Source organism: Bubalus bubalis, chromosome 16 (genome assembly GCF_019923935.1).
Source record: "Bubalus bubalis isolate 160015118507 breed Murrah chromosome 16, NDDB_SH_1, whole genome shotgun sequence".
NCBI lineage: Eukaryota > Metazoa > Chordata > Mammalia > Artiodactyla > Bovidae > Bubalus > Bubalus bubalis.
In genome coordinates, this window is record NC_059172.1 from 46,106,515 (window position 1) to 46,131,056 (window position 24,542).

The following is a 24,542-nucleotide window of genomic DNA, read 5'->3' on the forward strand; positions in this document are numbered from 1 at the left end:
GTTCACTGGTCTAGATGTTTCCTCACTGGCCTTCACTGGTGATGCTGCTACCTTTATCACACACACACACCACCTGCCATATACACTCACAGACGCACGCGCGCACACACACACACACACACACAGCTCCTCCATCACTGTGCATGGCTGTATGCACAGCACCTCCCCCACAGGGTCCCCCACCTCGCTTCTCAGCACCGCAGCCAGACTTAAATCCCAAGTGGGTCATGCCATCCCATTTCACTCAGAGTCAAAGCCAAGGTCCTTACAGGGGTCTGCCCAGCACCCTGTGGCCTCCACCACAGCCCTCTGCACCGGTTCCTCTCTCGCCTGGAACACTCCTCGCTTCTCCTCCGGCTCCCCACGTCTCCACCTTCCTCCCCAGTGCTCCTCCTGCCCCGTGGCTGACTTTCCTCCCCAGCACTTCCCACCTCCCAGCATTGTTTACTTCTTTATCCCTGTGCTGGCCTCGGTCACCAGAATGTATATGAGAGGAGGACAAGGGTCTGTGTCCCCTGCCCCAGCCCTGCCGTGGAGAGCAGTGCCTGGCACCTGGATGCTTTCAGTGAATATCTGTTGAAAGATTCATGGAGGATTGTGGGACCGCACACGCATAGTGTCTTCATCATTACAAAACTGGCCCGAATTGAAATTTGACTGCCACGGGCAATCTGTGGTGGAAATTCACTCCGACTACCAGTTCTTTCACTGTAGAAATTACCTGGCCTACAGGGGTGTCTAGTAAGTTCTGTTGGATGCATTACTTTGGGGCTTTGGGGCCGTGGTAGCCATCTGAGGCCTCCTTCCCTATCAGCCCAACCCTGCAGCGGGCGGGACGGTGTCCCCGGACCCCTCTGAGCCAGGTGTCTCCCCACTTCCCCACCGTGCATCCTGGTTCTGGCAGCACTGTCAGCCGCTGGCCCCCCTTCCCCTGTATCCCCATCTCTGCAGGGAGGTCATCGTCCTTTGCTTTCACCGTCTCATCTTCCTGGGAACTCTGCTGCTGCTGCTGCTAAGTCGCTTCAGTCGTGTCCGACTCTGTGCGACCCCATAGATGGCAGCCCACCAGGCTCCCCGTCCCTGGGATTCTCCAGGCAAGAACACTGGAGTGGGTTGCCATTTCCTTCTCCAATGCATGAAAGTGAAAAGTGAAAGTGAAGTCGCTCAGTTGTGTCCGACTCTTAGCAACCCCATGGACTGCAGCCTACCAGGCTCCTCTGTCCATGGGATTTTCCAGGCAAGAGTACTGGAGTGGAGTGCCGTTGCCTTCTCTGGTAACTCTACAGTTTTGTTATTATTACCTGTTGATCTGGCTTTCTCGTTATCGTCTTCCCAGCTTCCCATGGCAGTTATTTCTCTGATTTTAGTTTAACTGGCTGTAGGACAAAAGGGGTGGACTCTCAAAGCAGCATCCTCGGTTTCAGATTCAAAGGCACTCTCCACGCTGCCCACTGCAGCACACGGGCCTCTGGAGTGTTCTCCAGCCCCACTCTCAGGTCCCTCTTCAGGCCTTTCCCCATCACCCTCATCCTCTCCCTCCTACTCCCAGAGCTTATCCACTGGCCAGGCCCTCCCCTCTCCCCCAGTGGCTTCTCCTCCCACTGTTTCTGCACCCCTTCTCCCCAGATTTGTAGCCCAAGCTTGCCTTCTGTGACCTCCATACTTATACCCAGCCCCCGGCCTTCTGCTCCTGGTCTCACCTCACAGCTCAGCACTTCGGTAACCACAGTTAACCCAACAGGCATCCTAAGTGCTTTTTGTGCATTGGCCTCATTCAATCTGGGAAGAGGAATCCTCCTATCATAGGTGAGGAGACCGCAGCTCCCAGAGGTCATGTAACTGGCCCAGGACACAGCTAGTCAGCAGCAGGACTGGGATTTGAACCCAGGCTGTCTGGCTTCAGAGGACTGACCACTGCCCCGTCCTCTCTTCCTGTCCCCATCATGCCTTCCCCCGTTTGTCCACCCCCCTGCCTGACACTTGGCAGGAGGGGAACCCTGGCTCTTCCTCGGTTCCAGCTTGGGGAGTCAGGGTAGGAGGTCACAGGCCTGGTTGACCATCTCTGGATAAATGCGCACCGCATAGCCTTGCCCACCAGGGGGCTCTGCTGCTCCTCAGGTCCTTCCCCACTTTGCAGTTGGCCTTGCTCTCTGCCAAGGCACAAAGGTGAAGGCTGTTCCATATATCACTCAATGCCCCATCTTTGCTTCTGCTTCCCCTCAACACCAGCATCCTTCTCTTTGTGTGTGTGCTAAGTCACTTCAGTCATGTCCAACTCTTTGTGACCCCACAGACTGTAGCCCACCAGGCTCCTCTGTCCATGGGATTCTCCAGCAAGAATACTGGAGTGGATTGCCATGACCTCCTCCAGGAGATCTTCCCAACCCAGGGATCAAACCCCCACCTCCTGCATTGGGAGGGGAGTTCTTTACCACTAGCGCCCCCTGGGAAACCCCTCCTCGTTATCACCGAATAACAGCAGTACATCCTTTTGTTTCCTTTAGAACAAGATGCAGATGTTTTCCATAATTTTTTTTCAACATCAGGCAGCAGGCTCTTTGGTGGAAAGAATGTTCATTCCCTGAGTCTTTAGGGCCAAGCTCTATTCTCTTAGTCTGTAGCATTTAAAAAAAAAAAAAGGTGGGGGAAAATAGAAAGAAAAGAAACAGCAACAACATGAAGCCAGGCTGATGTGTCTTTGGTTAATGATCCTTCTTGGTGGGGGGCAGAAGGGGTCATCCCTGTGCCATCGTTAAATGCAGGGGTGTGTCAGGGTTAAAGATCAGGAGGAGAGCTTTGCCCTCAGGAGGCTGCCTCCCAGAGCTGACAGGACAGAGCTGCCAGGATGTACAGACCCAGAGCATGCCCTGCCTCCCCAGACATCGAGCATCTCCCCCAGGCCCTACACTGGGCACCTGGGTGCAGAGGAGAACAAGGCCTGGATCTTTCTGAGGCAGGCAGCCCCCTTCCCCTGCCCCCAGCAACTTCAGATTCCATCGCCATCCTCCAGGGAGTGCAGAGAAATCCTGGGTCTCAGCCGGCGGGTGGGCTGAATGCACGTGGGTGCAAGAGGCAGAGGACACAACAGAGCAGAGGGTGTGCCCTGGGCGGAGGAGGTGGCCAGGCACAGGTGCGACAGAGACCTCAGACATCAGGCTTTTCTTAGAGGAGCCGAGAAGCTGACAAAGCCATGCCAAGCACCTTCTGGCATGGAATGGGCATGGAAGGAGAGAAAAGCAGTATTGCTGCATCCTGAGTGATCCTGCAGAGCAAGCGTCCCCTTAGCGTGCCCCACCCAAGTTCCGTCCACTAGATGTTGGATGCAGGAAAGCCTGGGGACCAGTGCCTGTGAGCAGATGGAGACCCTGCTGCTCCCCGACCGTTGCCCTCTGCAGGGCCCTGTTTAAGGTTCCTAGAAGCCCTGCAGAGGAGAAACACAGCCTTTAACCAGAACTCCCCACGCTTCTTTGACCATGGGTTCCCCCCCTCCCATGTCTTTGCATTTAAGTCTCATAGAGTCGGTGTTCTGTGACAGCTCTTTGGGAAGTGCTGCTGTGGAGAAATTTTCAATCCCTGCATACTCTGGAATGTGCCCACTTCTTATTTTGCATGGAGGCCATGCTACATAGAGGAAAGACTAGGGGCTTTAGATAGGACTGACCTGAGTTTACATCTACCTTCCTGTGAAATCTCTGACTTTGCTCAGGTTACCTAACCACCTCTCTGAAACTTAGCTTCCTCATTTTTAAAATAGGAGAACATTAGCCACCTAACAGGGCTGCTGTGATGGTTAAATGAGAAAATAATGATAGTTTTCCACGTGGAGGGCTTGTCATGTGTCAGATACAATAGAATCTGAAGCCACCGGGGGGCTCACATGAGCTGCCTCCCCCAGAAAGATCCAGGCCTCGTTCTCCTCTGCACCCAGGTGCCCAGGGTAGGGCCTGGGGGAGATGCTCGATGTCTGGGGAGGCAAGGCTTGTTCTGGGTCCGCACATCTGACTAAGCATGTTTTGCCTCTCTTTTCATCTTCGCCACAGCTCTGAGGCAGGATATATTGTCATCCACATCTCCCAGGTCAGGAGGCTATGACACACCAAGTTAAGGGTTGTGCGTATGTTGGAACTGAGATTCGCACCCCAGGCACTAATGCCTGGTGGGGTCAGGCTTTGGAGCCTCACCGTCACCCCCCAGCAGAGCGCATGCTCCAAACCACCATGTCATAAAGGGCCTGGTGCACTGAAGGCACTAAGGAATATCCGTTCCCTTTTCAGGAGATTCATGGGTATTTACCAGGAGATTGGTCATTCCTGGACTCCAAGTCACTCTGCAGTCTTTCTTATTAAACCTGTTAAAGGAGTAATCTGGATCTGCCTGTCTACTCATTGTTTTCTGCACATAAAAATTCTCCTTCAACCAGTGTCCAAAAAAGTTATGACCCTTCTCTTATGACCTCTGTGCTTTGCCTTCATACGCTGATCCACCTCAGTTTGGGCAGCGGCTCGACTGTCTACCCGTATTGGGCCAGTCTCCAAACTGGTCCCGCCAGTGGTCTGTGCATCCCCATCCAGGACCAAGGGTCCTTCCAGAAAGCACTGTGGATCTGTAGCTTGTTCCTCTGGCTTTTCTCCTTCCTATACTTCAGTGATAGACTTGGCAAAGGTCTAAGAAGGCATCCCTTTTATCACTCATTCAGCAAACATGTACTTAGCACCATTGCTAGGCTAGGAGTATGCCCTGTATTGTGCCTCTTAATTAGATCGCAGAATCTCACAGCCCTCAATAGGCCTCCAGGACTGGAATGCTGTAGACTCTCCTCTGTCCATGGTGTTGGGGATCTTTTCTGCATCGACCAGCATTGTTCACAATCTAATCCAGAATTCACAGCCTCTGCCCCTTGTGAGACCCTCTCAACAGGCCCTTCAAGTCCTGTAGTTCCAAGTGCAAGCTCCTTGATTTTTGTTTGATTTCAGGATTCCCAAGCATCTAAAGCTTCCAGCAGGACTGGGTACACAAGTGCCACAAACGGGATTCTCCCCAGGCCCCTGACAGCCACTGCACATACACTGTCCTCTGCTCAGAACATCATTCCAACTATCCAACCTGCCAGGCAAGCATCTACAACACCTGGTTCAAGACTCACCTCCTCCCTGGTCCCTCCTCCTTCCATTTCCCTGCACACACATATCAAATAAGCTAATCATTTTCTCCTCTGTTCTGCTCCTATACTTACTTCAGCTACCTTGCGGCCCACAGCTAGAAAAAAAGGCACTCCTTCCTCAAGACACTTGACCACCACCTGCTGGAAATTTAGGGTAAATGCTCTACAAATCTCTGCCACTTACAGAAGTGAAGGTGCACACTGGCATTGGGTAGGGTGCTGCTCACATGACTGCAGGCAGGGCGCTGCCTTTTGCAGTGATCACGATTGAGGGGATTTAAACATTCCCCTCTGTGTCCCGGGTGCCCTGGCTTCCACTTGGGCTGAAGAAATGCTTGCTTAATGATACTGGGGCAAGCCCCTGTTACCTTAGACTTGAGGCACCTGGTTTTGTGGGTGAATGATCGCTAAATCCATCTGTTTTAAAGGAAGGCAACCAAACTCCCCACAAGCTGTCAGAATAACCAGAGAGTCTCAGGGGGATTTTCAGTGGGGCCAGAGACCCTTCAGTCTGTTATCTCTGCTCAAAGGCCACCACCATAGGAAGACCAGAGCAACTCCACATTCCTCCCCACAGTAAACCTCAAGTTGAGAATATGATGGAGAATTGGAGCAGGTGCTGTGTCCAGGGCCAGCTCCTTGTATGTTGTGGGGAGGCAGAGGTGGCCACACAGGGGTCCTTGCAGGGAGCTGGGGGTTTTGTGGGAAGTCCATCAGTGAGCACGCAGCTGACTAGACAGGGTAAGCAAGGATGTTGATTCACTATCATCCATATTTTCCTAAGCCATGCCCTTTTATTAAGCCACATCACCAAAAACCAGTACCCCAGTGACATCTGGGACTTCATAAAGTGGTCTCAATAGAGCTCCATCTAGCTGTTACACTTGCAGGTGGGGGCAGGAAGGGGGACATGCTTTTACTAGGGTCCTTATTTTCCTAGAGCCATCTGGCATAGCGTTGTTCATGTCCCACAGTCTCCCAGACAGGTACCCCTCTTTGGTAACCTTAATGAAGGAAAAGGGCTGATCCTTTCCTTCTCTGCCCTGGCTGCCAGGAAGCCAGAGACAGTTTCTGTAGCTTTCCTGAACCAGGATTGCTCCTTATCGCTTCCCTGATTCCTTCTCCAGGAGTGCTTGTTTTGGGCTGTTTGTCTTTTCCACTGTGGGGATGGCTTTGGGGGCTGGATGGGCAGTTATGTGGCAGAAGAAAGAAGAACCACCAGTGAGCCAGACACACATGGATTTCAGTCCCCACCTGTTAACCATGTCATCTTAAGCAAGATGTCTTTAATTCTTCAATGCTGAGTTCCTTACCTCGAAAACTGGGGTAATGACCACGAGGAACAGATAGGTTACTGTGAAGATTAGACTCTTCCAGTGTGACCTGCACTGTTCCCTCTCCCTCCTCCCAGGTCAGGCTTGGCCTGTGGCTCCAGGATTGGAGTTGGTTTTTCCTTCTTCCTGCCTCTGTCAGTCAGCTTAGGATGAGTGATACAGCAGAGAAAAGCAGGGGACCTAGCCTCCTGGTTTGTCTGGGACAAAGGGGTTTCCTGGCATGCAAGATTTCCAGTGCTCAAACAGGAAGGTCGGAGGCAAAGAGAAGAGCTGATCACCCTAGTAGAAACCTCAGCATCTCAGGAGCTTACAGTGGCCTAGGTTTGCTTCTTGCTGGTACTACCATCCATCTGAGACCTTGGCTAAAGGGGTAGTCTCTATCTGGCAGTTGCTGGTCTCTTGGTAAGGGGGTAGTTGGTCAGGGCCAGTTCAAAGGCTGCTGCTGTCCCCTTCACTCATGTTCATCCGTCTGGGAGAGTCACTTGGCTGGGCCTGACATGGGGCAGCCTGCGGACTCCCCACACAGAGGAGCATCTATAGGTTTGAACCTTAGTATAATCTGCACACTTCACTTTCTCTTCTTGTCATTCTAGGGTGCTGGGGCAAGGAGAGGGAAAGCTGAGAGATGCCTGGTCTGTGATTGGAGGGCTCCCTGTGGCCATCTTCCTGTGGACGGTGTGTGTGTGGGCTTCTTAAGGGGCAGTTAGCCTCACCCTGCTGTGCTCGAAGGAGTGGTGGTCTCCTTTGGGTGTCTAACAGTGGCTGACATGCCCACCTCTTCCAGCCCCCTTGTTCCTTTGTGTGGAGCCACAGAGAATCTTCTTCCTGGGCTCCGAGGAGGGACTGGGTGGGACGGGGGGCCCCCAAGCTCTTCCAAGGCATAATTCCCAGGTCCCTTCGTGCCTGACTTTCTCTGGCCACCCAGAGAGCCTCCCTCCCACCCTCAGAAATCTCCAGCTCAGAAGTGGGCTCACATGTGACACCCACTCTAGGACCAGGGCCGGGCTCTCCCCAGAGCATCCTCACTATGTGTCACTTGGATGGCAGAACCAGGGCTGGCCCAACCCCCGCTCAGCTGGGGTCCCCCCTCCCAGGTACCTTTGGTCTCTTGGGGCCCCCTTCCTTGGCTCAAACCTCTATTAAGAGGTAATTAGCACTTTCATGCATTGGAGAAGGAAATGGCAACCCACTCCAGTGTTCTTGCCTGGAGAATCCCAGGGAGGGGGGAGCCTGGTGGGCTGCCGTCTATGGGGTCGCACAGAGTCAGACATGACTGAAGTGACTTAGCAGCAGCAGCACAGAAAAGGTTTTTGTCTCTTTTGTTGTTTCATTTATTGTCTTGTATCTAAGAACACCTTCCTGGAGAGAAAACAGTTTTCCAAAAAATATTTGTCACAACTGATTCAGCTTTCTTGTCCAAGCATACAAGAAATACAGTTTAGATTTTGCAAAATAGAGTGCTAAAATGTTTTGTTAGCATTTATGATTTCTATAAAGGAAATCTGAACATTGGAAAAAAATGATCAAAATGAGAATTTGTGGGGCGTTTGGTCCTAAGGACCTCTATCTAAATTTCAGGGATGTGGGGAAAAGAGAAAACGAGAGGCATGGTATTCGGAGATGCGGAACCCTGAGATTCAGGTGCAGGGGGCGGGGCGGACGGCGGGGGCGGGGCGGGGCGGGGCTGGCGGGACGGCGGGGGCGGGGCCGCAGTGGGTAGGGGGAAGGGTCGGCAGCCGGGGAGAGCCGAAGGCTTCCCTGAGGAGACACCTGAGGGCAGTTGAAAGGCACGCAGGAGTTCACCAGGTGACCGAGTGGGCAAAGGGAGCCAACGCCTACTCCCTGCAAAACGAAGTGGACGCAGCTGAGGCCTCGTGCTCTTGGGAACTGAAGTACTTCAGTGGCCTGGCGCCTCTGGCAGCGGATGCACACGCCTGGGCTGGGGAATGAGCAAGCCCACTGTGGAGGCCTGGTGTTTCCTGCTAGGTGTTTGGGGTATTATCTGGAGGGCCTAGGCGAGCAGCGAAGCCGTTGAAATGTTTTAAGCAAGGGGGCGTCCTGCCTCTGAGCACAGTGAGGAGAGGGCAAGGCTCGCAGGGAAGTGGCTGGACCCTCCTATCCAAGGGCCAGGCCGCGGCTCTGGGATGTTGGAAGGAGAGGGGCTTATGCCCAGGGTGGATCCTGAGTTGCCGTTTGGGGTGGGAGGATAGTATGGGAGCTGGATGCTGGTCTGATTCAGATGTGAGGCCCTGTGTGGTAAGCACCCCTCCGCCCCCGGAAGCCTTACGCTGGGGGCTTTGCATCCTTGTGCCGCTACTGTACCCATAAGGCTCGGAGACTGAAGCCCGGAACTCCTGCACACATCTTTGCAGGGGCTGGGACGGGGTTACCAGCGTCTGACAGGAAGCGGTTCTGAACCAGACTGCAAAGAAGAGTAAATGGGAAGGACACGGTCTTTTCTGTTCCCTGGATACTCATTTGAAGACCTTTGTAATGATCTAGGCAAGGTAGGTTATCCAAGAGGCCAGAATTAGCCCGCGGAATATGAAGCGCCAGAATTTGTGCTTCAGAAAGATCAGAAAAACCCCATTTAAAGCCCCTGTCTTTTCATCTCAAGGCGGAGCAGGGAAGGAGTAAGGGGGCTTCTTTAGAACCTGTTTCCCTTTCAGGGTTCACAGGGACAGGGAGGAGACCCTGTATCTTGTCAGCAGGAGGTGGGCAGGGCAGCACCACCCGCCCCCCCCTTTGACGTCAGCAGCTTTTCAGAACTGATTTCTCTACCAGACGTACTTAAATTCAGGGACATTTTGTTTAAACATCTTAGCTCATTCCCAGCCATTTCAGGCATTGGCCCTGCTGGCATTTGGTCTTGGCTTAATGTTTCCTGAAGACTTGCTTTCTATTGTTCCGCGTTGTGTGCGTTTAGATAACTCACTTGGCTGGAGCAAGTTGAGTGGTGTCCTTAGGGGCAGGTGTAGCTCCCGGAGCCCCACTGCTCTCCCCCGCTGAGTGACCTTGGCTGGTTTCTTCACCTCTCTCTGCCTCAATCTTCTCTTTGGTCAAATGTGGAAACAGTAGTATTAATACTTACCTCAGAGTTATCGTCGGGTCTAAGTGAGTTAATCTACATGGTGCAGTAAGAACAGCACCCGATGCCAAGTACACGCTCAGTCAGCGTTCACTGTTGTTATTGCTTGACCCAGTGGGAGAAATGAAAAATATAATTATCTTCTTCCTCTTAAGGCCGTGTCCAAGAATCTACGTTTAGTAATTTTAAAGGCATTGTTTTTCACAGAAAATATCTCCCGGCATATTTCCTCATGTGTTTGCAGTTGAGTTGAACAGGCAGCTGAAGGATGGGATGGTGAGCTCAAGCATTGCTCCCTGTCATTGGGAGTCATGATTGAGCTCCTCATTTCCCTCAGCCGCTGTGAGACTTTCAACTGTACCTACTTCAAAGTGACCTGTCTGGGTTTTTTTTTTTTTTTCCTGTGGGCCCCACTGCAGGTTTCTGGAAGAACCTGACGGCTTGAAAGGAAGCGACAAAACATGAAAATCGCTTTGAGGTGACCAACAAGTCCAGCGGCCCCTTGCTTCTCCCAAGGTGGATCTGAGGTTTAAGAACCGTAACTTCAGGTAACAATCCTGTCCTACCCACCCGCACCTAGATACACTATCATTGCAGCCCCTACGGTCGTTCTTCGTTTAGGAAGTGTGGTTTCTCCCCAAATCCCTGAAACCTGGAATACTCCACCTCGTGCAAATGTCTGGCTGTTCCGAAAGAGCGGTGGGGGAAGAGGTGGCATCCCAGGTCTGACATGTGGCCCAGATGGTCACCGGGACCCTAGGTGTAGGGCTCTGCTCACAGCTGACCTGCTTCTCTTAATGTCCGTAGTACTGGTAATAATAACAGCAGCGGCAGCCACAGCAGGGCCTTTAGTGTGATTAAATGATTATAAAGTACTCTTTGAAGAATACATCAGACTAGCCAGGAAATTTCTGAAAACAAAGTACAAAGAGGGAAAGGAATTGTTCTATCAGATATAAAAATGTATTTTACAGCCATAGTCATCAACAGTGTGGTGCCAGAATGGAAATAAGCCGGTCAAGGGAACAGAATAGAAAGTTCAGACTAAAAAATGAGTCAAGAAAAGTGGCATTTCTAGTGACTGGTAACAGGATATATAGACCTAGTAAGTAGTGTTGGAATAACTGTATTTTTTGGAGGGAAATTAGAAATTCCCAACCTTAAGTACTGCACCAAAAATAATTTCCAAGTGGATTAAAACTGAATTTTTAAAGTTACAAAATTGTTAGCAAAGAAGAGGATATTTTAATTTTTATTTTTTTATAAAATTATTTTATTTTAGGGATGAGAAGTTTTTAAAACCTGCCACTTTTAGTATCACGTGCAAACACCATAAGCAAAGATAAAAGACAAAAAGGGGAGAAAATTATTTACAGCATCTATGATCAGCAAAGATTAATATTCCTAACATACAAATTTGTTTATTTTTCAATATGTATTTATTGAGTGCTTACTATGTGCTGAAACGTGATCTGGGCACTAAGGGCACAGATAGTAAACCAAAGTCTGTACTCTTCTGATGCTTATGATCTAATGGAGAGGACAGCCAGTAAATTAAGTAGGTTATTGCTGGCCAGATGTGGATAAGGGCAATGGAAAAAAAATTAAGCAGGACTGATGGAAATGCAACCCACTCCAGTGTTCTTGCCTGGAGAATCCCAGGGACGGCGGAGCCTGCTGGGCTGCCGTCTATGGGGTCGCAGAGTCTGACACGACTGAAGCGACTTAGCAGCAGCAGCAGCAGAGGTGGTTAGAAAGAGTTGTGGGGGTGTGTATTATATGGTTATCCTGGCAAACTTCACCGATAAAGGGACATTTGAACAGAAATATGAAGGAAAAAGGGGAGAAGTGGTTGAATTTTGGATTTTTTTTTTGACTGTTTAGCTAATAGGATTTGTTGATGGATTAGATACAGGCCATGGAAGAAAAGGAGTCAGGGATGACTTCTAGGTTTGGGGCCTAGAAGCAGCAAGCAGGATTGAAGTACCACTTACTGACCTGGGCATGACCAAGAGGCTGGGCTTGCGGGTAACCAGGGATTGGTTATGGATGTTTCATGTTTCTATTGTATGTTCAAGGGGAGATGTCAAGGTGATGCTTCGGAACTCAGGAAGGGGTCTGGGCTGGAGATGTAAATATGAGAGTTGTCATAGTATAGGTAGTTATTTAAAACAGTGAAACTAGGCAGATCTCCCAGGGAGGGAGTGTAGGCAGAGAGGGGGGCCAGGAACATCCATGGATCGCTCACCTAGAGGTGAGGGAGACGAGAGGAAACAGCTGTAGAGACAAAAGAGGAGTGACCACTGAAGTAGGAGAACCGTGAAGCTGAGAGCTGGGAGGGAGAGATCAGCTCTATCAGATATGTTGATGGGCCAAGCAGGGAGGGGATGGAGAACTGGCCGTTGGATTTAGCAATAAGGAGGTCATTAATGAACCCAGCAGGGGCTGATATATTGGAATGATGGGGACAAAAGCCTGATTTGAGTTGATTTGTCTTGAGGAAGAGAAAAGCAATTGAAAACAAAGAAATAGGGCAGTAACTGGAAGGAAATCGAGTTCAAAAGAGTTTATTCCCTGCCCAGCCCCCCCAGGATGAGTGTTGTTGCAATGTGTTCTTGTCCTTGTAGAAGCGATGCAAGATAATGCGGAATGTGGATGATGCAGGGTTGGGGTGGATGGTCCACACTCATGAGAGAGGAGGGTGCAGCATGCTTTGGGGTGGGGTCCTAGCCAGTAGTGTCTAGGTTGCTGGTAGAAGTGGTCACTGGCTTCTTTTCTCAGTGGCGTAGAAAGCTGACTTATCGGCTAAGGGTGAAAATCAAGGTGTTGGAGGAGGAAAGCGCAAATGTGGTCGCAGAGCAGGGGCGTCAGGGATTGCTGTGTGCTTTTCTCCACCAGGCTCAGGTGCCCAGGTGAGCATGAGTTAGGAAGCCCATTGATGCTAAAGGCAGTATGGTAATAAAACAGGACACAAGTGGGCACCAGGAGTAACCAAGAAATACCTATAGGGACTTCCCTGGTGGTCCAGTGGTTGTCTTTGCTTTCCGATGCAGGTTCAATCCCTGGTTGGGGGGCTAAGATCATACATGCCTCATGGCCAAAATACCAGAACATAAACAGCAGAAGCAGTATTGTAACAAACTCAACAAAGACTTAAAAAAAAAAGGTCCACATCAAAGAAAGAAAGACATGCCTATAAACAGAAACACCATCCATAATAATTTTAAGATACAAGTAAAAATAGTGAGATTTTGTATTTTCCTTCAGATTGACAAGAGCTTTTATTGGGGATGAAAGTTACTGTGCTCTTCTGGAGCACAGTGTTTCTGTATTTAGCAAAACATACAATGTATGTCCCCTTTAGACCTGTCAGTCCTCCTTCTAGAAGTTTATACTAAGAGAAAACAGCTCAAATGAATAGAGCTATGTGCACAGTCAGTGTTCACTCTAGCAACAACAGTGAGAGTGACCAGGAGGGCTCCGGTCACTAATCTGTGGACACAGTGGAAACAAAAGCTCACCCTCGCCTTTCACTTTGCAGATGAGGAAACTCAGGCCCAGAGAGAGGGAGTGACAGCCCCCGTCACGTTGCCTGGAGCTCAGACCCCAACGGTTGGCAGTGCACGGCCCCCTTCACCTGGGTTTGGAGTTGGAGCCTCTTGCAAGGTACTTGCCAGTCTCTCTTTTGAGCTGACTTGCTTTGCACTTTTAAGATATGAATTCTCAAAATACTTTGCAAAGGTTTGCAGTGCTTTCACTTCATTATGCAAGGTTTTCCTTGCAATGGAATCCCAAGTGCAAAAGGACAGGCAGAGAAGACTAGACAGACTTTGCCTGGACCAGTGATGGGGAGGGACTGCTTTTTTGACTCCCAAGTGGGACTTACAGGCTGAGAAAGGATATTTTATGCTTTCCTACAACTTTGATAAAAGCTATAATAATAATACAGAGATAACAAGCAGATCATATTTATTTCATCGATTAGATTTGATTGAAAGAAAATTAAGTTAGGATTGTGAGAACATCTGGGACACTAGGTTACCTCCATGGCTGGAACATGGGGCTGTACCTACTAGAGCCTTGGGTTCTGGTTTAGTTCTTCATGCCCTGGCGCAGGGACCTAAGAGAAGCCACCTAGTTTCTCTGAGCTTTGTATCTTTGTCAGAAAAAACAAGCAGATGAGCCTAAATTACCTATAATAATTCCTAGAGTGAATATAATGCTCCTTCTGGCAGTGCCTGTCCTCGTCCCAGCTGGCTGGGGGAGATGTTGGCACTGTCATGAAGTCCCTGTCCTCCCACAGTGCCACCCTAGTCCTCCACCACCTTAGAAAAGCTTGTGGAAATAATTGCACCTCTGTCCCCTTGTACCTATTTCAGACCTCCAATGGCCGACCAGAGAATGGACATTTCTTCAACAATCAGTGACTTCATGTCCCCAGGTGCCACCGACCTCCTCTCCAGCCCTCTGGGCCCCGGTGGTGTGGATTGCAACCGGAAACGCAAGGGCAGCTCCACAGACTACCAGTAAGGCCTTTGGGCTTGTCTTCCTCTCTCTAAACTTGGTGTCAGCTTACGGGCATGAACGTCCAGGGGCCCTACTGTTCCTTCTGGAAGAAGGGATCCTGTCTATGAAAAGGGATGGGGATGAAAGATCTGACTTGACTTTTCCCTTTATCTTCCCTTAGATTGCAAGCAGGAGGGAGCCTCCAGTGCAGCTGAGCCATTTACTCTCCTTTTGTGCACCCTGCTCAGGTCCCCAGATTTTCGAGGGAAAACGAATAGCCTTAAAGCCAAGTTCCACCTCTTACCACTTTCTTCATTTTCCTTTGCTCCTTTGAGCAACATGGCTAAGTCCATGGATATAACCTCAGTGGTTTCAAAGAGAGCTTTGCCTAAGGACCTGTCTAGAGGAAGACATCAATGGCTTACTTAATGTTTGTAGAATGGAAAGTAGAGGTCATCTCTGGAAATGGTATAGGAGCAGTGACATTGTCCTTAACACATTATTTGAATTAGTGTTCCTCTTACATTAAATAGCACCTTTTTTTTTTTTTTTTTTTTTTTAAGACTTGATGGCTTTTCTTTGGAGTAAGTAAATTTTCACACTTACAGTCAACTCTTCTGTATCTATATAGACATCTAGGGAATATGTCAGCATAGAACATTCAAAAGGCACATTTTGTTTTGTAGAGGCAACTGCATGGAATCTTGCCCAAATGTCCATTGAAGAGTTTTCTTCTGCTTAATGAGAGAAAATCTCCAAGGAGAGGTGTGCCCCCTTACAGCAGAAGTCCTTTCTGCTGAAGTTCACAGGTCAGATTTGGGGAGCATAGTGGCTGGAGGTCAGATGCCCACTAGGGGATGCTATGAGTAATATGTAAGTGATCCCAGATGATTAAGAGAGCAGCCACCCAGGGAATGGAGAATGGATGTGAGGACCAAGAGGGTGTTTTTCCATGGCACTAACTCCACAACAGGGAAACCAGACGTTTTCTGTGGAGCTTTTGTCTGATGGAGCCCTTGACATGTTCTGAGACCTCCGCTGTCTAGATCTGTGGTTTCCACCCTTGTCACCACTCTGGACTTCCAGGTTTCCCATATGGACCCCAGTCTGCAAGTCTTCTGTAATTCATGGACACCCTATGAATTAAGCACCTGTCATCCCTTAACAGCTTAATGTACCAAACTCCTACCTTAGGGCAGAGCTTCTTTTCACCTGAGATGATCACCTGCCTCAGTGAGCAGACACGAGTCTAGACAGAAGGGGAGAAGGACTTTTCATTTTCCCCTGTGGCCTGTAGAATTTCTTCTGAACTTCAGATCAGGTGGAGAAAGTCTCTGCCTATGAGGAGATGGAGGGCTCCAGGTTGGGAACCACTGTTCTGAGTGCCTGCAGCATACCTCAGTGCTCCTGAGAAAGTTGCTTTTTCTCTTAATGATGATGATGTTTGTAGGGCCATGATTGGAGAAGGGAGAGAGGCCCAGAGGGTAGTCTGTCCTCCTGAGTGATTTAGGGATTGGAGGAAGGTATGAGCTCACCTGGGGGATTTAGAACTCCTTCCTCAGAGGATTTCAGTCTGTTTTCTACTGAACCCATAACGTGCTGTTAAAACTGGATTCCAGAGTCCATGAAGGGAAGGCAGATCCTTCTGTGACCCCAGGACTCTGCGGTCCCCAACCCATGCCTCCATCTGTCCCAGCTCCCTGGGGCTCAGGGTTTCCCCCAAGCTGAGAAGTAGAGCGCTGGCAGCAGTGGTGGGAGCTGGCTTGGGTTCTGCTCAGTGCTCCTTCGTGCGCACTTTGATGCTCCCTCCCCACCTTACCCACCACCAGACAGATATTCAGTATATATGCCCACGTATGTTTGATGCTTGATACATTTTACAAATGAATAAACTCCATTTATCCAGAGTGATGTGGGTTGGGGGGGTTGGGAGAATGAGATATTATGGTTACTTGGATACTCTGATTAACTCAGAGTTTGCATGAATGCCTGTATTCCCAATTTTCTCAAGCAATCAATATAGTAAAATGCATGAACACACAAACTTTATTGAAGTGGTGTATATAACATTTGATAAACTGGAAAGTGAGTCTGGTGTTATATTAGGTTCAAGTTGGTTTTACTTTTATACATCAGGAGTCAATGCTGTGGCTCTTTGAGCTTTCTAATTGCTTGGTTTCTGGATAAATGATGGCCTTCTGTATTATGGTGAGAAGCGATTTTGTATGTCTTAACAGTTATATTCTCTTTTGTTTTCTCAGAGAAAGCATGGACACAGACAAAGATGACCCTCATGGAAGGTACCGTGAATTAGTCATTTGAACTTCAGCATCCTTAGAGCCATTTTCCTTACGTAATTAAACGTGCAGGTTCCACCCATCTCCTTGATTAGGGATAAGCAAGGAGGCTGTGAGCTTGTGGGCTCAGAACTGTCTCCCCTCTATGCCCCACCCTGTAGCCCAAACCGTAGAGAATCTGCCTGTGATGCAGGAGACCAGGGTTCGATCCCTGGGTCAGAAAGATCCTCTGGAGAAGGGAATGGCAATCCACTCCAGTATTCTTGCCTGGAGAATTTCGTGGACAGAGAAACCTGGTGGGCTCCAGCTCATGGGGTCGCAAAAAGTCAGACACAACTGAGCAGCTCACACACACACACGCCCCACCCTGTGTAGCTAACAAGCAGAGCCCTCGTGTGTCACATAGAGAGGACGGGATCAGGTAGGGAAAGAAAATGGATGTGTAACTCTACTGTTAATCTCCAGGGGATTATGTTTCTTTTTATTTGTTTTCCAGGTTAGAATACACAGAGCACCAAGGAAGAATAAAAAATGCAAGGTGAGCTTGGACCTTCTCTCTGTATATAAGCCATCCTGGTTTGGTTGCTTAGTGTGCAGTCAAGGAGGCTCTGAATATCTGTTCCCTGTCTGTCGAACAGTCTTTGATGCTGTCGTGTCCTTAGGGAATGAGAGGGAGGGGAGCCCTGGCTTGATGTGGCCTCTGTCCCTCACTGCCTCCAGGCTGAGTTGCCTTCACTCTTGGCTGTCTCAGCATGTTTAATCTGAAGGGAACTCTGGAGGGAGCCAAAGATAAATCAAGGCTAAAGGTTTTCCCTGTCTTCAGCAGGTTCCTCCTTCCTGCCTCAGGGCCCTCTGGGGAGACCTGGCTCAGGGAGTCAGTTCCCCGGCTTTGCCTGGCCTCAGAAAAGGGCCCTTATTGCTCTGCAAGGTGTGGCTGAAGGCCAGGCCTGGGGAGGCCCTGCTCCCTCAAGTGGATTCTGTGACTCCCTCCTTCCTGCCTCCAGCTACACTTGCTGACTCCCCTCCATGGGGGTCCTCCACTCTCCTGCCATTAACCCCAGGGCTATCTGACGCTGTGTCCTGCCACAGAACTAGAGCTGTAGAATTCAAAGGACCTGAAACTGCTGGCTTTTCCCTGATGGACCAGCTTTGGCGAGAGATCACACGGTTCTGTTGCTATGGCAGTGGCACTGTTGACACGCCTCTTTGGGGGACAGTCACAAACAGCAGGTGCACACCAGTCAGGAAAAGAGTGTGTGCCGTGGGACGTGTCATGCTGCTCGGCGGGCAGCAACTCTTGGGGACAGATGTAGCATCTGCTGCGTCTGGGTGGGGTCACGGCTGATCCAAGGACAGCAGCATTAGTTACCTGGTGTCTCAGTCAGTCTCCCACAGACCACATGGCAGACTGCCCTCAGACCTCAGAGACAGCTCAGCCTGGGGCCCTCACTGATGTCTGTTCCTGGGTGCTTTGCCCTTCAAGTCCTCCACCTCCCTTCTTTCTTTCTCCCCCATCTTAAAATCCAACTTTATTGGGGCTGAGAAGAATAGAAATGAGGAGAAATTAAAAGCGCAGTTGACTGTGAAAAGACAATTTTTGTAACATTTCTCAATTCTAAGGATAAGGTAAGCATTAAAAAAAAATACTAATACCGACTTGGCAGTGAGCCCCACTTTTTTGGGTGACTTTAGTAGAAAAGCCCAGTTTGAAACATTCTTCAGATTCTAAATTTGCCTTGTCAGATGAATATTGAAAACAGTTATTTTCATCATTGTTTCTTTGATGCTCTGTTACATTTTACAGAAATCATTTTTCATATTGTTGTTCAGGGAAGCTCACAGTCAGATTGAAAAGAGGCGTCGGGATAAAATGAACAGTTTTATTGATGAACTGGCTTCTTTGGTACCAACGTGCAACGCGATGTCTAGGAAATTAGATAAACTTACTGTGCTGAGGATGGCTGTTCAGCACATGAAAACGTTACGAGGTGAGATCCCGGCTTTATTGTCTTTTTTGCCCTTGCTCACAAATGTTACCACCCTTAGAATATTCCTGACTCCCTAAGGCCAATGTTTATTACTTGCAAATGTGTAGCCTTGAGGAGTATACCAGTCATTTTCAGCAGCAGACATTATGCCAAATGAAATCGGCATTAGCAAGCTTCTGTGGGTATCAAGATGCAGTTTTGCTGTCCTGCATCCCCAGAGGGTAGAGGCTGTGTGCTATGCATGTGTGTGTGTACGAACCCAGGCTACATACATATGAGAGGCACACATCCCATCTTGCATATATGTGGTGCCTGGACCTTGCCCATACAATGATAAACATCAGAAATGTAGCTGCCCTTTATGACACAGGAAACTCTGTTCCAGTTTTTAAGAGGAAAAATTCATCCTGGTTTCTTTTGAAGAGTGAGTCACTGGTTGACGGCACTTGCTACATTTTATTGTTGAGTGAACACTGATGATATTTTCATCTTCCTGGAATTTTCCCAAACCAGATCAACTCTTTATAAGGGAGGCAGTGTTTTCCTTCTTTTCCGAGTGTGGGGAGGGTGAGAAAACAGAGGCAGAAACGTGGAAGTGACTTATCCAAACCACAGGAGAAATCTGAACTGTGGCAGGCATTGTAGGGAAGGCCGTCCCTGGAATTTTCCACAGCTAGACTTGGACTATTTGAGGAAATCGGAAAGTAGGCGCTCACTCAGATCTCTGACCTGCGTGGTAAAAAGAATTACGTCTTTTATATTTCTACAAAGCCACCAGAAATAAGAAGTAGCTGGTTTTGTCTTTTGACCTTGATTCAAAAATATAAATGTTGTATCCTGGGCTTGGAGAATGGCATTTTAAAATTCATGTTAGCGAAGATAGAGATTAAATCATTACAACTAATTTCTGTTACGTTGGAAAGAAAAGAGTGGCAGAACTTAAGTGATCCTAAAAAGCAGGGGTGTGGATCAGTGATATGCACCTTGTAAGTTGATTTGAAAGTCACAGACAGGTTCTGTTTCCCTCCTTCCTGGTGGTCTTTGGAATTGTCATAAGCTGTTTTAGTTTATTTCTTCACTGTGCTACTAACCATTTTGCAGATTCCAAGTCATTTACTGCTGGCATTCTTCTCTAAGTTATTCTCCCGAAAGATGCCAGATTGACTTTTAAACATGTCTTATGCCCTTTCAGTCCTGAGAGCTCGAGTTGCATTTACTGAAGTAATGCATTTCTCTGGGTTGCCAAGCTCATTTAACTCAACCCTGATGAAGAGGAACTCACAGCAAACGCCTTTCACAGGGTATTTACTCAGGGCCTGGCAGACTGGATGACTTCCCAAGAACATTTAGAGTGGTGATTTGAGCACCCGCTAGACAACCCATTTAATATAGATGTTGCGGGGAGAGAGCATCCCAGGAGTCTTGACCAGTTTGCTTCTAGAGCTTCCTCTCTATTAGAAGCAGTTTCTAAACTTCTGTTAGCTCCTGAATTTTCCCTGTGGTGACAAAAACAAGCTTGCTAAGTCTCCTGTGGTCAACAGTGTTCACTTTTCGATGACATTCTCTTTGGCTTCTGTCCAAAGCCAGAGCTCGCCTTATCTCCACCAAGGAGAGAGAAGATAAAATGTAGCTCCCGGTGGGTAGGGACGAGGTTGCATCTGGAAGGCTTGAGGCAGTCGAGTGGAACAAGACATTATCTGAAAATAAAGTGTTCAACTCTTTCTCTTTTTCTCCCCTGGAAGGTGCCACCAATCCATATACAGAGGCAAACTACAAGCCAACTTTTCTGTCAGATGATGAATTGAAACACCTTATTCTCAGGGTATGTTGCAATTACGGGATTGTTTTTACACAACATTTATTTTCACAAATCTCAGCGTTAAGTGCCAGTGTGTGGGAATTTAATGTCTCAACACTCAACTTGTTTAGGCTCACTTCCTGTGTCAGGGTCTCCACCTTGTTCTTACTATTTGAACAGGCCTCACATCTCTTCCCTGGGACCCTCCTCTTCTACCCTCACTCAAAGAAAAATGGAAGGTCTAGGGACTTTAAATCAAAAGAGCAGGATTTTATTAAAAATAGGAGGTAATCAAGAATCCCCTTCCTGCATGTGAAGGTTTTAGAAAGGGACTGAAACTAATAACCATTGAGAATTTCTTTCATCCTCACTTGACCACTAACACAGAAATAGCCACCTACACCTTTCTACTAAAATTCCATCAAAACAACAAAGCTTCCGAAGATGTCGCAGCCCTGGGTAGGAAGATGAGTGGAGGAGGCAGGTGCTTCCGCCTGCCTGACCGTAGCACTCGCTTCTCCGGCTGGTCTCTGCAGGAAGGCCGCTGGGCTGGCACCGCGGGAACCTGGCTTCTATGCAGAATCAGGTCTGCTCTGGGCCGAGCAAGATTTCGTTTGGATACTGAAGAGAGAGATACTATATTCAGAGACATGTCCTCTTGCAAATAGTAGAAAGAAAACCAGAGAAACCTAACTTAAGGGAGGAATACCTGCCCCATCCCCCCCCCAGCCAGGGCTGCCCTCGCGTCTCTGAGCAAAAAGTTTGCAAGGCCCCAGCATAGAGGGTGGTCCCTCTGGTTTTCTCCATCTTCACTACCCATTTTCAGCTCATCCTGGCTTCAGGCCCCCTGTTAGCCTGGCCTGCCTGCTCATTGCAGTAGTGTCTGCCCATCCCCTTGTGACATGCTAGATTAAATGCAAGGAACAAGACGTTATGAGTCAACAGGGCTTTGTTTCTCAAGCATAGCCAGTCCTGGTTAGGCAGTGAGGGGCTGCTGTGGAGGTTCAGGAAGGTCAGCAGGAGCCAGGCCCTCTCTGTCTTCTTGCACCACCCTGCTGAGCCAGATTTTCACCTTGGAGGGGGATGGCTATGCCAGGTTTCAGTAGCTCACCAGCCAGAAAGAGGGCAGGGGAGACTCCAGGCCAGCTGTCCTTTGTATCAGGAAAAGGCGTGCCTTCCTGGAAGCACAGGAGTAGACTTCAGCATATCTTGAAAATGTCACCTGGTCCTCCAGAGGTGCAAAGCAGGTTGCAGCACAGGTATCTAGATCTTCCCGCCTCCAGAGGAGAAGCAGGCACAAGAAGGGTGGGGAACAGCAGATGGCACACGTTCTTTCCAGAGCCACATCCGTCTGCTGGATTTCCTCCAGTGGTGGCTGATTTCAAGTCATGACCCGGTGTGGGACTGCAGCTGTGGTCTGGTTGGCCTGGGGTGGAGTGGGGCTGGTGCCTCCTTGCAGGAGAAGCCATCTCATTAGTGCCGCATCTGGGACAGCTGTCACAGCACCCTCCCGGCTCTCTTGTACATGAATTATTGTTAGGCAAGGGCTTTTACATCTTGTGTAGGTACAGTTGGTCTTTTTGAACTTCTCTGTCAATCTGTTTATTGGATAGTCCCACATTCCAGCTTATCACTAGCGATCCTTCAAAGCTTTGTGTGACTTGTAGATTGGATAGGCATAGCCTCTGTCTTCCATTTTCATTTGTTCACTAATTCAACAGACGTTTTAGTACTTAATGGGTTTTGCATGGCACTGTCCTACAAACATCCAATCACTGATTAACACCTTAGGGTGGGGGCGAGGCTTCTCAGCAAGTCAATGATGGTCATTTGGTTACCTGTCAAGGCAGACTCGGAGGACTCAGCGCTGCCCTCACTTTTCCATCCTTTTCATAAAAATGTCCTTGTTCTCAGGGAGAACACACTAGGATTAAGATATAAACTGTATCTGCAGCATCTCCAGAGAAACCATCAGGGCTGGCTTCACAGGTGTGCAACCCTTGCAGCTACACAGGACCCGGTGCTTGGTTTAATGCTCTGCTGTCGCCACCCTGAAGACTGTAATTTGAAAACAAGGGTCCCTGCATTTTCGTTCTGTCCTGGACCCTACTAATTATGTAGCTGGTCCTGATCACCATACTGGTAATTTGGTGTTTTTTAAAGAAATACATGTATGTATGTACACATATAAAACAATTTCCTTTTACAACAACAAGTGTTTAGTAATTGTTGCTGCTTTTCTGAATGATTCTCTGTTAGATGCTCATACTTACCAGGGTCTGGAATAAGGGTTTTAATGCTGTTCAAGTGAAGGACTTCATCTTGGGCCTGCCTTTTCTGCTTCTCTCTCTCATACAACGTCAGTGGTGATCTGTCTTCTCTCATGGAACTTTTCTCATTTCTCTGCCCCATCTCAGTGGCTGGGAAGCACTGTCTAATTCCTCGCCACTTCTGGATGCTGAGTCCCTGGGAATTTGCTTCAGCAGACAGCAGGGTCCACTCAGATGATGTCTGAACAGTTTGGCAGCAGGAACTGGACTTTCAGTCTCCCTTACCAGTGCAAATCTGACTAATTGCTTTGCTTACCAAGTGCTTTCAAAAATACCTTTAAAGACTGGAATGTCAAGGAGCAGTGAGCCTGACTGGTTTATAGCGTCTAGAACCTGTACCTGCCGAGCTTTGAAAGTGAGGCAGCCCGTCGGGTGCCGTATCGCTTGTTAACTCAACGCCGTTTTCCCTGAGGGCGAGCCTGCCTTCGTTTTCCCGGCCCCGTGGGGTTCGTGTTCTCATCCCTCTGCTCTCTGGCTGGCCCTCAGCCTGGCTCCTTCACCTGCTGGTGCTCATCTGCCCGAGTGAAGCAGAGTCGGAATGTTTTGTGCCTCCCCTACATTGACCATATTCACCAGCCTCTGGAACCTTCTCTCCCTCCCCTGAATGTGTTGAAATCCACTCCGCTTGCCATCAGCTTGGGCCTGAGTCTGCTCAGCATCTCTTCCAGAATGTCCCAGGCACCTTCTTCCCAAGCACCTTTGGAGCCACATCACTTCATTAATGAAAAGCCTCAAAATACTCTTGTCTCTAGTTGAGATATAAGGTTGTCTGCAAGGCAAATGAGGAAGTTATTAATACCCTCTTTTTCTTGACAGAATGAGGCTTCTAGCAGATGGTGCTTGGGAAGTGGCTTCCCCCTCACTGTCATCCTTTGCCCCCAGGCCAGCGCTGAGGCCTAACTTAGGAAGGGATCAGCCCCAGCTTCCTTCTGGCAGGTGGCCTGCCAGGCCTTCTCACAGCAGTAGTGAGTCTGTTCCCCTCTCACTCACGTCTTTTATCCCAGCACAAGCGCACATACCATTCTGTTACCTTCTGGCGCATGAATTCATTTCCTTAGTTCTTTGAGTTTAACTGCATCCCAAAGGCCCTTCTGTGGAAAAGGGAGTAGGTTCTTTATTAGCGTGTGTATGTGTGCTCAGTCGCATCCGACTTTTGCAACCCCATGGACTGTAGCCCGCCAGGCTCCTCTGTCCATGGGATTTCCCAGGCATAAATACTGGAGTGGGTTGTCATTTCCTTCTCCAGGGGATCTTCCCAACCCAGGGATCGAACCCATGTCTCTCTGAGTCTCCTGCATGAGCAGGCAGATCTGAGCCATTGGGAAAGCCCCAGGTTCTTTAGTAGTCTATTCCAAAGAACAGACCAAGGACCAGCGAATAACAAAGATAATGATGCATGTGATTTAGTCTGTGGTAGCTGAGTATGCTCAATGAACATGAGTTTGTGCAAACTCCGGGAGATAGTGAAGGACGGGGAAGCCTGGCATGCTGCTGTTCGTGGGGTCGCAAAGAGTCAGACATGAGTGAGCGACTGAACAACAGCAACCTGAGTATGGAGCAAGTGCATGGGAGAGCAGGGAGCACCCTCCAGTGCCTGAAAGACCCCAGCAGGGGTTTTTAGGGGTTGCCCATCTGGAGAGTCCTGGGTGGGATTCAGTCACATTTGCACAAAACATCCTAAGCTCTCATGTTCCATAGCTTCAGTATATATCTGCCTTAGTCTGTCCAACAAATACTGTCCTGTCTCCACACCTATCTTTGTTGACACTTTGGATTTTTGCCTGTATTTAAAGTGAAGAAGAGGTGAAAGAATGTCAGGAGAAATTTTTGCTTGGCTTTTCTTGTCTCATTTAGGATACAAACAGCTCATCTCTGCATCAGGGAATAAAACTTGAGAGTAGTTGTTCTTAACCTGTGAACATTAGAATCGCTTTGGGGAGGGGGCAAAAATCATACCAGTGATCCAGCCCCACTTTGTACCATCAGCATAAAAAAACAAAAGCAGACCACACTTCAGATGCTGCACCCACTGTTCCAGAG

General features: G+C 48.8%; 1 protein-coding gene across 8 annotated transcripts in view; it reads left to right on the forward strand.

Moving 5' to 3' along the window:
- Positions 1 to 24,542, forward strand: part of ARNTL (aryl hydrocarbon receptor nuclear translocator like) — a 108,448-nt gene that overhangs the window by 62,419 nt on the left and 21,487 nt on the right. For 4 of the 8 annotated variants that reach the window (XM_025266664.3, XM_025266669.3, XM_025266666.3 and 1 more), the window contains 7 exons: positions 10,003 to 10,131; positions 13,125 to 13,249; positions 13,963 to 14,109; positions 16,351 to 16,389; positions 16,883 to 16,924; positions 18,217 to 18,374; positions 20,117 to 20,196. In XM_025266664.3, coding sequence (XP_025122449.1) covers positions 13,970 to 14,109; positions 16,351 to 16,389; positions 16,883 to 16,924; positions 18,217 to 18,374; positions 20,117 to 20,196 — 459 coding nt within the window. In that variant the 5' untranslated portion in view covers positions 10,003 to 10,131; positions 13,125 to 13,249; positions 13,963 to 13,969. Of the gene's footprint in view, positions 1 to 8,297; positions 9,003 to 10,002; positions 10,132 to 13,124; positions 13,250 to 13,962; positions 14,110 to 14,775; positions 14,899 to 16,350; positions 16,390 to 16,882; positions 16,925 to 18,190; positions 18,375 to 20,116; positions 20,197 to 24,542 lie in introns of those variants that run through there. The other 4 variants (XM_025266667.3, XM_025266668.3, XM_025266670.3 and 1 more) reach the window with 4 other exon arrangements.